Genomic DNA, 12,316 nt, shown 5'->3' on the forward strand with positions numbered 1-12,316 from the left:
CCCGTTTATTTTCTTTATTATAAAATTATTTTTTAATTATAAATAATATCTTTTTTTAAAATAAAAATATGTTATAACTCGTTTAAAAGCTATCTGAATTTGGTGACTCATGACCCGCTTATGTTTTTTACTATAAAATTTTTTATTAATTATAAACAATATCTTTTTGTTTTTAAATTGGATATTAAATTTTAGTATATTCCTATTTTGTAGGATTTTCATATCAAATAATTGGTAAGATTATTTTTTAATTTAATGAGATGTTATAACCCGTTTAAGAGCTATCTGGTTTTGAAAAACCCATGCCCATGAATTTGGGTTAAATCAATGAGAAGCCTCCATTTAAAAATCAATAAATCTGATGGCTTTCATAAAAAGTGGGAGCGACAATATTGTGACACATAAGATTTTTGGGTTTTCGTTTATATATATACTAGTTTTAGAGCCAATGTCATACACGGGATAATTCAAATTATAAAATTATAAGTAAAACAAATAATTACATAGCGTATATGAAAAAAAAAATGTATTACATATATGATTGTATCTATACAATGTGTACAAAAATTGATTTTATTTATATCACAAAATAATTTTTTTTAAATGAACTTAATAAAAAACACGTCCATGCAAAAACGTACCCGAGAATGCTTCTTTCTATTGAAAAATTCATTCTCGGTGTCATATATGTATTAAAGAATTTTGGTTATGAACTAATTTCGGAAATAAGACTTATCATACGATAGTAGTTCTAACCATTCAGCCTAAATATACAAAAAGAGCGTTACCTTTATTGATATATTTATCAATTTACCACTCATAAAAGGAAAATAGAACATTAAATTATAACAATGGATGTTTTTCAAGAACTATTTTTTGAGCTACACAATGAAAAATATTTTGATAAGTTTCAGAGAGCTTTTCGACTTTGTCATAACGACAGCATAAAAAACAACATGTTAACCCATTCAATTTTGTGAATATTTTGTTTCATTTGAGCTTAGTTTAGCATGTCATGCTTCCCATACGATGTTCTGATCACAATTGAAAGAAAAATTAATGTTGACATAAATATTTCAAATTTGATAAAAGTTAAGCATTGATAGGCATGAGAGTGGCATGTCGAAAGTGTTCGCAATGTTTCTTAAATTTTAATAGTTGAGGGGAAAATAGTCAGTTTACCAAATCCCTTTTGATTATTTCAAAAAATGCCCTTAAAAAATAAATTTGAAACCCGAATCATGTTTAAAATTTTAACTTTCATACTTTTGACATTTTAAAGTCAACACTTTGAACCCATAACAAATTTAACGATAAATCTATTTTGCATTCTCAAACTTTTAAAAATACTCAAAATTTTCATTTTTGACCTTAACAAATTTTAACCAAAATGTAGTTAACTTGTACCAAACAATCTATTACCAACTTTTGACCCAAAAAATTAAATTTAAGTTCTACAAAAAAACCCGAAACAATTTTCATTTGAGAAACATGATTTATTGTTGATTTTTTAAATTTACAAAGCATTTTGAATATATAGTAAAATAATATGCTAATAATTATATTTATAAAAATATATAGATATTATATAAATATAGTGTAAAAGAAAAGTGAATAATTATTGATTTATTATATATATTAGGGTATATTAGTTTCGAAGAAAAAAAATTATAAAAAATAACCAAAACATGATAAGTGTTGATATTTATTTTAATTTGATATTTATTTTAATTTATTAGAATAGTTAGATTATAGATTTCAGTAAAAAAAAGATTTAATTAAAATAACAAACACTTGCTATCAAATTGCAAGTTGTCATCTTATCAGTCTCCATTTGCAGCAGGTGTTCAAATACACCAAACCTGTGTGGCTGTGCTTCATAAAATAAAACGTGTTCATCATGACAATGACATAATAATAATAATAATAATAATAATAATAATAATAATAATAATAATAATAATAATCACGAGTCCGTCCATTCACCTGAGCCGCTTAGGGTTTATGATCGCCGATTCCGATCTTACCGGAAATGGCTACCAATACGACACCGTCCAGGAACAAACTGAACGACGTCGTGTTATGTGAAAGCTATTTTCTGTTACACGGTGAAACTGCACTCGGTGAAGGATTCCGTACGTGTTTGTACCTGTTAGCACTTGCGTATTGTTTCATTGGATTATCGGCGATAACCGCTAGGTTTTTTAAATCGATGGAGCACGTGGTGCAGCACACGCGGACGGTGACGGAGGTGGATCCGGTTAGTGGTAGGGTTACTGTGAGGCATGAGAAGGTCTGGAACTTCACGGTTGCGGATATTTCTTTGTTAGCGTTTGGAACGAGCTTTCCGCAGATCTCGTTGGCGATGATTGATGCGATTCGGAATGTCGGACAGCTGTATGCTGGAGGTTAGTGGTTTTGTGTTGTTGAATAGTGTTTGAGTTTGTTTTAGGCTACCGCTGGATAGTTTGTTGATTGAAGTTGAATTTAATTGATATGTGTAGGCACTGGAACATTTGTTGAATGTAATTTGTGTGATAGTTTGTTGATTGAAATTGATTTCAGCTTGTGAAGTTTGGTTAAGTCGATAGGTTTAGGCACTGGAACATTTGTTGAATGAAAATTGAAAGTGTATAATACTTTAAATTGTTGAGTGGAATTGATTTTAGCTTGTGAAGTTGGCTTAAATTGTTAGGTTTAGGAATTAGGTTTTGCATTATGTGTTGGTTTTGTAATATCGCAGATTAGTTTGCGGATTGAAATTGTATGATAGTTTATTACTTTATTGAATGAATGAATGAATTGATTTCAGTTTGTGAAGCATCTTTTAATTGTTAGGTTAAGGAATCAGGAACCGGAACATTGTTTGTTCTGTGACTTCACAGATTCGTTTTCGGATTGAAATTGTATGATAGTTTATTGAATGAAATTGATTTGAATTTGTGAAACATGCTTGATTTAATAGGTTTAGGCCCTGGAACACTTGTTGGATCTGCTGCATTCGACCTGTTTCCAATCCATGCTGTTTGTGTTGTGGTTCCAAAAGCTGGAGAACTGAAGAAGATTTCAGACTTGGGAGTTTGGATAGTAGAACTGTTTTGGTCATTTTGGGCATATATTTGGCTCTACATAATCTTGAAGGTATTTATTCACATATGTATCTCATTTCATGCTAAATTCATAGGTCTAAAATTTGCAAAAATATCCCAATTTGCAGGTGTGGACTCCAAATGTTATCACTTTTTGGGAGGCCTTGATTACAGTGCTTCAATATGCGTTGTTGCTTATACATGCTTATGCACAAGACAAACGTTGGCCCTATATATCTATTCCTCTGTATGATACCATTTGTTAAATAAGTTTCCAAGGCACAAAAGTTGAAAAAGCCACTAACATTTATATTATATTATTGTTAATTTGTATATTTTTCAGGGAGCGAGGGGAAAGACCAGAAGATTGGGTCCCAGCAGAGGCATCTCCACATGAACATGGAAATAAGAATATATCTTTTCAATATGATAGTGTTGGAGATAAAGAAATTGCTGATATATTTTCTATACATGAAGAACACGAGCCAGGTATCATTTGGTATTTCTTGAAATTAACTTCTTATTTTTGTTTTCTATAATCATCACAGACTGAAAGTTGTATACTAAAATATGTATTATGCAGATTCTACTTATCATCATCTACCTTTACATGATCCAGAGTCATCTGATAAGCATATTGATCTACCAGACATTTATGAAGAATCTAGCGTTGTGTATATTTGGAAGCAGCAGACATATGTCCCATTCGTTCATTTACGTTCTGAGCTTTCGTCTGAACTTGTTTATTTATGTCTGTTTATTAACGTGCATTTACGCCTGTTCATTTATGTTTGTTTATGTTCGCTTACATATTCATTTAAATGTGTTTGTTAGTTATTCATTTAAATTTATGTGTTTCGTTTTCTTTGTTTATGTTTGTTCACTTACGTCTGTTTAGAATATTAACGAACGAACACGGACATGTTCATATTTTTAATGAACGAACATTAACAAGAAAACCTGTTTGTGTTTGTTCGGTTAAAGTTAAACAAATGAACATGAACAAGCCCTCATCGTGTTTGCTCGGTTTGTTTACAAGCCTATATGAAGTATTTAACAGCACTAAATAAAGTCTCAATTGTTTATATAAAATGATAATAAAACATAACACTTAATGCTTTATTTTTTATTTAACAGATGGAAAACGCGAAATTAAGAAAATCAGATAATAGTGTGCTGATGGTGGGGCGCGCTTTATGGCACGTTCTTGTATCTCCATGGTGATTGTTATTTGCATTTGTGCCACCATATCAAATTGCTCATGGGTGGATTGTGTTTATTTGTTCCTTGATTTTTATAAGCGGAATAGCTTATGTTGTTACAAAGCTTTCTGATTTAATCAGCTGTGTTACAGGTTTGTATTAGTAAGTGGCTAAATTAATCTTTAATTTTTGTTTTAAGGATTACTTTGAAGGCAAATTTGTCATTTTGTAGGAATTAATGCTTATATTATTGCATTTACTGCATTGGGGAGTGGAACATCGTGGCCAGATTTAGTGGCGAGTAAGATTGCTGCTGAAAGACAGACAACTGCTGATTCCGCCATTGCAAAATCACCTGCAGGTTACTAACTGTTCTTATGTTCTTAGTTATCTTAAACATAAAAAAATATTATTTCACATTTAGGCAGCGTTGTAAGCGAACCAAACTGATAACTTGTTCATGTACGTTCGTTAAGCATTTATCGGACAAATGAACGGTTGACAAATGGACAGTTCACGAACACATGACCGAATGGAAGTTCTTGTGCATGTTCGTTTATTAAGGAAATGATTTTGTTCTTGTTCGTTCGTTTATTCATAAACAAGCACATATTAATTTGAAAAATAAAAATTGACTTTCTTAAACTCAAGTATTAAACATAATTATCTGAAAATACTTTGACATAATAATCATAAATATAGTATAAAATAATAAAACTGAAGGTGATAAACTAATAAAAATTAAAATATATTTTATACTTCATGTTCGGTCACTAAAGGTTTTCTATATTTTATTCTTTATACATTTTAGTTTATTATCCTAACATTTTATTAGTTTAAGCAAACGAACGAACCTTTACAAACATAAATGAGCGTTAATGAATGAACATAAACAAACACAACTGAACGAACTGGCCTTCGTCCATGTTCGTCCATTTAATTGATTGAACGTTCCTGTTTGTTTGCAGCCCTACGTTTAGGGGATGTTTTGTCATGTTTACAAGTAATCACTACACATCTATATATAAACTAATACATACCACTTGTGTTGGTTAGACTAGCAGCGAGCCTAACAGAAAAGTCAACTAACTCAGTCAACTCGCTGATATTTTTACTTTGTGTAGTAACTCGGTGAACATTTATGTGGGAATCGGAGTTCCGTGGCTGATTGACACAGCTTATAACTTAATCGCATACGGAGAACCGTTAAGAATTGAGAATGCAGAGGGATTGAGTTTTTCATTGCTGGTATTCTTCTCAACTTCTGTTGGGTGTATTTCGGTTTTAGTGCTTAGAAGGGTTGTGTTTGGTGGTGAGCTTGGTAGACCTAGGGTTTGGGCGTGGGCTACTTGTGCTTATTTCATGATGCTTTGGTTGATATTTGTGGTTTTATCTTTTTTAAAAGTTTCTGGTATTATTTGAAGACAAGGTTAGGCATAAGTTTGATTACTATTCTTGCTGGTGTGTTTTGTTTCACCAGCTATCTGTAACATAAGGGGATGCTAGAAACTAGAAAGTAAAGTGTAAGATATCCTTCAAATTGGTATGTATACTTCACATTGTTTTAAGATGTTATTTTTGTACCATAAGAGGCAGCTTGAATCAAATTTATTTTGAAATTCAAATTTGAATATGAATTATATTCTTATTTCTTAACCTGTTTGGTTAATATAATTCCTTATAATTTGAAATCTATATTTAAATGTTTGATCATGGAAACACATCAATAACATACCAAGCTTAAACAAGGCATAAATTGAATTGCTCATTGAGTAGTTTGGAGGTCAGATTTTATCCAGATAATTGTTTACATGAAGTACTACACATAATATATTATTTTCAAAAATAAATATCATAAAACATCTCAAATAAAAAGAGGAATGAACTGCATTTGTACGTTCTAAAAACAAAACATTACAAAAAGCCTTTGCTTCAAGCATCAACCCCTCATCAGACACCTGCACAAGCTGTGACTGGAGCAGGGTTATTTTGTTTAGCAGAACTGTATTTCTTGGTGATGAATCTGCAAATTTTATAAAAATATCAAATAAAGAGCTTAGTAATTAATACTTGTAATTAAAAACAATTAGTGTGTTGACTTGCCTGAAGAAATCCCTCCATAAGAGCTCATACATCAACCAATTCGTCCCACTATCACCACCATCTTTACGGCTTGATGCAGCAGAAATCGTTCTACATTTAAACTTTACATCAATAACAAGCCCATGAAATATAACATTCTGTTATTAACTCAGGCGTTGGGGATTGCATTTGCAAACACTTTCGGAGTGTTTAAATGGATGCAATGATAATTATTATGATGAACAATATCATCCAAAACACAATCCCACACGCCCCTTAAACAACATATACCTAGAAGCAGATTTCTTCAACTCATCAAACATGGACCGCGGAGAAAGACATCCCATTGCAAGCCATGGTGAGATCTTACACGAAAAATTAGCACCATATAAACTACCATCATCTTTTGCATGCTCAGATTTGCATTCAGAGGCAAACATTTTAAGTCTTTCCAATGCTTCAGTCTCACCTCCAACAAGGGTGGCATTACCACTTGCTTTTGCCTAAAACAATAACAGCAATAATATCATATATAACTTTCAAAATCCAAATTCAGCAACTACAAAATGTTAAAATCACCAAAATAATCATTTTGTGTTATATAGGTAACCTATATAGTCATGTCACCATCATTTCATCTAGAAATGAGTTATACAACTTATATTATAATAGTGTGATGATCAAATACAAATGGTTCAAAACTATAGCTTAATAACAATTAGTGCTAGCATAATTACTCTGATATTGCAAAATCTCATGTTAAAAGTTATTTTATTTGTAGCAGATGGCACCCGTTATTGAATTATGATTATTACATTACGATCGTGTATTCCCAGCTCCGTACCTGATTCATTGTCTCAGTAGGACTAAGCCCCAAATCACCCAAAGACGGAATCTCCCCCGGCTCCACATCACCGCCAACCGGCAACCCTCTCAACCGATCAACCACCTCAATCGTCTTCCTAACCTTCACCCCCTTCACTTTATCCCTAAACCCGCCATAATCCGTCGGCATATCCTCCAACTTAAACGGCAAATCGTCAACATGGTACAATGTGCTACCCCAGTAGTACTTCACCTCCACCCCTTCATCCTTCAAAACCTTCTCCACATTAACCTCACCCTTCACCTCATCATACGCCACCTCGCTATGCGCGTACACCGCGTCCGCCCCAACCGCCTTAACCAATTCCGTAATAACTGTTTCGGGCCGCCCCACCCGAACGATAAGATCCGACCCTCGTGCTCTTAAACTCTTCCGTAAATCCGAAACCGACTCGATTAAAAACGAGGCGCGGTAGGGCCCGGTTTTATCGAACCCGGATTTTGATTTCCCGTAGTCTCTTGGGTCGAAACAATAAACGGGTAAAACCGAAATAGACTCGTTATTAACCGAGGTTAAACACTCATTGTCGTGGACACGGAGGTCGTTACGGAACCAGACGACGGCGGTACGGCGGCAGCCGGTGGCGGAAAATGGTTCGGAAGGACGGCGAGGGGTTAAGGAAAGTGGGTTTTGAAGGGGGTTTGAAGAAACGGTGGATTTGAATAAGGGTTTGGTGGGGTTTGATGATAATGATAATGTTGGGGTTTGGTGGCATAAGGAAGTGATTTGATTTGGGATTTTGAGGGAAGTGGGGGTTTTTGGCGGGAAGGTGAAGTGGGTTGGGATGAGAGTTGGGAGAGAGAGTGTGATGGAGGTGAAGAAGAGGTGTTGAGAATAATAATAATAATAATTAGGGTTTTGTGGTGTTGATTCTTCATGAGGTTTTGAGTTTGACTCCATTGTTTTGTTGTGAGCTCGCTCTGGTTTTCTTTCAGTGGGAGAGATAACGATGAGACGGTGTTTAGCAAATGTATGTACATGTATCGTTTAAACTAGAGGTGCACAAATCGGGTTCACCTTGAAAACCTGAACCGGTTCGGAACCGGTTTTTTTCACACCGGGTAGAAAATAAAACCGGTTACAGTCAGGAACCGGTTCGGTTCCCGACCCGAACCGATGCCCATAAATGCAAACTTTTAGGAACCGGGTAGGTTGGAACCGGAACCGGTTTTTACGTAAAAACCGGTTCCACCGGTTTTTTTTGAAATTTAAACATTATAGCCGTTAGGAACCGCTTCCAACGGCTATATAGCCGTTTTAGACCGTTGGAACCGGTTTTTTAACTATAAATAGGTTATCTTCTTTCTATAAATAGCAAGGTTTGTTTGTGTACTTGTTAAACCACTCCCAAAACTATAAAACACACTCTAAACCACAATTAACCTTAAACCGACAACAAATGGCAACCAATGATGACGTTGTTATGGTGATCGAAACAACAAGATGCCCTGATGTTTGGGTTCATTACGATTTGTGTCTCATGACCGACTCACATGAGTTGGCACGTTGCAAATATTGCTCGAAGTTTCTTAAAGCAGCGTCCAACTCGACATTACGAAAACATACGAATAAGTATTGTCGAGAGAAAAGAAGAATGGAAGCTAAAAAAACGGAAGTGGGAGAGTCGTCCGGCTCTACAACCCAAAAATAAGTATTCCCGGGTTAAAACGACGGACTTTGTTTTTTATGTTTTAGTTGTTATGTTTAGTATCGTTTATGTTTTAATAATGTTTGTAATAGTTATTTTTTAGATGAATAAAATGTTCGTCGTTATTAAAAAAGTAACAAACAATTAATCATGAGTAACAAAAGTAATTATAATAAAACAAATCAAAACTAAATATTAGTTGAACAAGTTACAAATAAGTTTACCAAAACAAATAATTACAACTCTTCTTCGTCTTCATTCTCGTCTTCACCCTCGTCTTCGTTATCGGAAGAAACCCCGTCCTCCGCCTCCTCATCATGAATATGACGCTCTATTGGTATTTCGTCTTCAAAGTTCGCCTTGTGTTGTACACGATCCACCGCATCCAAATGGTCCTTTAGGCAAATGCAAACCTCTAGAGACTCGGGAGTTAGTTTTGTTCTTCGCATAGATAACACCCTCCCACTAAGAGAAAAAACCGATTCGGAAGCAACCGTTGAGGCTTGTACGGCAAGCAAATCACGAGCCATGGCGGATAGAATGGGAAATTCGTTTTGTTTACCTTTCCACCAAGCCAACAAATCAATATTGCGAATTTCGTCGACCGTTGCGCCCTCAACATAGTTTGCTCCACTATATCGACCAAGTTCGCTACTTGGTGTGTTTCCTCTTTGCCTCTTAGATGCCGATTCACGAATCCCATTCATCAAGTTTATAAGTGGGTCATTGCACGGCCTACCAGTTGTTTTTTTCACAAAAGACGATCTCGTGCTTAGACCATACATTTGAAAATAATGGTCATAAAGGTCTTAAAGGTTTTTGTTGAACTTGTCCTTCGCTTCCGTCGACAACTTCGGGTCAATCTCGTGCATACCTAAGTTGTCGAATATTTCCTCAATCGTTGTTTCAACCCCATTAACATTCCAATAGGGGTTTAATGCGGCGGCACAAGTGAAGACCGGCGGTATGATTTCAAAATATTTTATGAACTTTTCTTTCATCACCGCAACAATATTTTCGGAGAGTTTGTTCTTCTCCGCAAAGCTTTTAAAAACACAAGACATATAGTACAATTCTTGCAAAACCCAACAACTAGTAGGGTAATAGACTCCCGATAATTTTGTTGTTGACTTTTTGAACACATCAAGATACTCCAACAAATAACCGACTTGGACCCAAACACTTTCCGGAAACATATCGGCCTCGCGTTCTTCAACAAGATTGTTATGAAAAGCTTGTAAAGTTTGGCGTTGGGCAAAAGCACACTTTAACATATGACAAGTTGAGTTCCAACGGGTTGGAACGTCCCAATTCGGCCCCAAATACTTTCTTTCAACCGACTTGCAATAGTTCTTATATTCAAGATGTCTTCTTTTACCACTTTTGAAGACATCTTGTAACATAAGTCTAAAGTATTTTAAATCATCACAAATGTGTTCATTGTCAAGACCTATTTGGACAACCAAGTTGATGATATGTGCAACACATCGGACATGAAAAAAATCCCCGAAACAAGGTGGTGAATATTTAATGATAAATTTTTCAGCCGCCTTAGTATTGTTTGAAGCGTTGTCAAACGAAATCGAAAATATTTTATTTCTCAAGTTGTAAGTCGTTATAACTTCATCAAGTAATTCAAACAATTTTTCGGCGGTATGTGGGAACGGGAAGTTTTCAAAAGCGATGGTGCGTTTCATCAATTGCCATGTCACCGGATCAACCCAATGAGCGGTGACACATATGTATGATTCGGGCAACCCGTGTGGTGCCGACCAAACATCGGTAGTTAAACTAACCATGGCTTCTAAAGAATGAAAAGACTCGATTAACTCTTTTTTAGCACACTCCCACAACCTGATACAATGACGTCTTAAGGTAGTACGACTTACATGTGTGTATCTCGGTTGTAGAGTTTCGCGAATCAACGACGTCAACTCCGGGTCATCAAAGTGGTTAAACGGCAAACCTTGTTGAATAACGAACTTTGCCATTCTATCTTGAACTTGAGTCGTGTTGTAACGAAATAGTGTACCATCTTTACCCAAGTCAATTTGATCGATCGCGCCAATCCCTTTCAACGCCTTGCAATATGGCTTCTCGATGTGCTTTCTCAAAGTAGAGTTGGAATCGTGCTTTAATATTGAACCACATAGTTTGCAACGAGCCTTTTGATAACCTTCGTCATCCACAATCAAATCCCAATTCTTCCATACGTCTTGGTTGCGGTTATGGTTGACTACCGTAACAACCCTTGGGTCCTCCGTAACAGGAACGGGGGCAACAAAAACACTCTTCTTAGCCTTGTTGTTAGTTTTTTTGATGGGTGCCATAATAATATTTAGTTGGATGGTCGGGTAAAGGAACGGGTTTGCTAAAGGAGTAGTATTGTAGTTTGTTTTTGAGTTTGGTGGTGAAACAAGTAATGGAAACAACTTATATATAGGTTTGGCCCAAAAACCGGTTCCAACGGCTATATTACCGTTGGAACCGGTTCCAACGGATCTATTGTCTTAAAAACCGGTTCCAACGGCTATATTACCGTTGGAACCGGTTCCAACGGCTAATTGATGTCTAAAAAAACCGGTTCCAACGGCTATATTACCGTTGGAACCGGTTCCAACGGCTAGTTTGACTTTTGTTTGACCCTTCAAAAAAACCCGTCGGAACCGGTTATTCCGGGTACGAACCAAACCGGTTCCAATTAAGAACCGGGTAGGAACCGGTTTGGAACCGGTACTGACATATAAATATTAGAACCGGGTACGATTTTCGGGTACAAAAATACCCAAACCGGGTATTGTTCCAACCGGGTTGGAACTGGAACCGGTTCCGGTTCGGTTCCACCGGTTAGGTTCCGGAACCGGTTTTTTTGTGCACGTCTAGTTTAAACTGTTACAAAATAAATAATAATATATGAGTTATGACAGTTACGTTGTAAATGGGCAACATTCGAAAAACTGCTGGTTTATATTCGTCTGTTTAATGAATCACCGAACATGAATAAAGAATTTTCATTCGGTAGAGTTTGCGTGAACCGTCCATGGTGTCTAGTTAACCTAACGGATGAACACGAACAAAATCTCGTTTGGTTCACTTGCGGGTACCAAACAACCATTAGCAGACGTTCTACGTAGCTTAAAAAACTGCTTTGATGTAACATTCGGCAAAAAAATACAACCGGTTATCAAAATAAAAATAAACTCATCCGTAATGTAATTAAAAACATAATAAACATTAATATATCATCACTTCTCTTTTCTTTCTTACTGTTGGGTAGGTCAAAATCCCAGAAACTGCTAAACAGAATATAAATATAAAAAAAATGAATTGCATCTTCACTTTTCCAAACTAGGTCTACCTGAAAGTCAAAGCCCAAGGCCGTAACCATCATCCTCTTCAACACGTACTG

At 35.5% G+C, this 12,316-nt stretch overlaps 2 protein-coding genes across 2 annotated transcripts; one reads left to right on the top strand and one right to left on the bottom strand.

Moving 5' to 3' along the window:
* Positions 1 to 2,032: 2,032 nt before the first annotated feature.
* Positions 2,033 to 4,313, top strand: LOC143594900 (magnesium/proton exchanger 1-like). Its single transcript, XM_077074089.1, has 6 exons — positions 2,033 to 2,408; positions 2,966 to 3,141; positions 3,218 to 3,336; positions 3,433 to 3,578; positions 3,673 to 3,830; positions 4,227 to 4,313. The coding sequence occupies exons 1-6, from the start codon at positions 2,033 to 2,035 to the stop codon at positions 4,311 to 4,313; spliced, it is 1,062 nt and encodes a 353-aa protein (XP_076930204.1).
* A 1,928-nt stretch (positions 4,314 to 6,241) lies between these two features.
* Positions 6,242 to 8,159, bottom strand: LOC143594901 (blue-light photoreceptor PHR2-like). The gene is made up of 4 exons (XM_077074090.1): positions 7,218 to 8,159; positions 6,665 to 6,876; positions 6,395 to 6,484; positions 6,242 to 6,314 (listed from the first exon to the last, which is right to left on the bottom strand). The coding sequence occupies exons 1-4, from the start codon at positions 8,157 to 8,159 to the stop codon at positions 6,242 to 6,244; spliced, it is 1,317 nt and encodes a 438-aa protein (XP_076930205.1).
* Between the last annotated feature and the right edge of the window lie 4,157 nt (positions 8,160 to 12,316).

The sequence above is a fragment of the Bidens hawaiensis genome, unplaced genomic scaffold, assembly GCF_021521415.1.
Source record: "Bidens hawaiensis isolate Kalapana, Puna unplaced genomic scaffold, B.hawaiensis_p1.1 tig00044294_1, whole genome shotgun sequence".
NCBI classification, from domain to species: Eukaryota; Viridiplantae; Streptophyta; class Magnoliopsida; order Asterales; family Asteraceae; genus Bidens; species Bidens hawaiensis.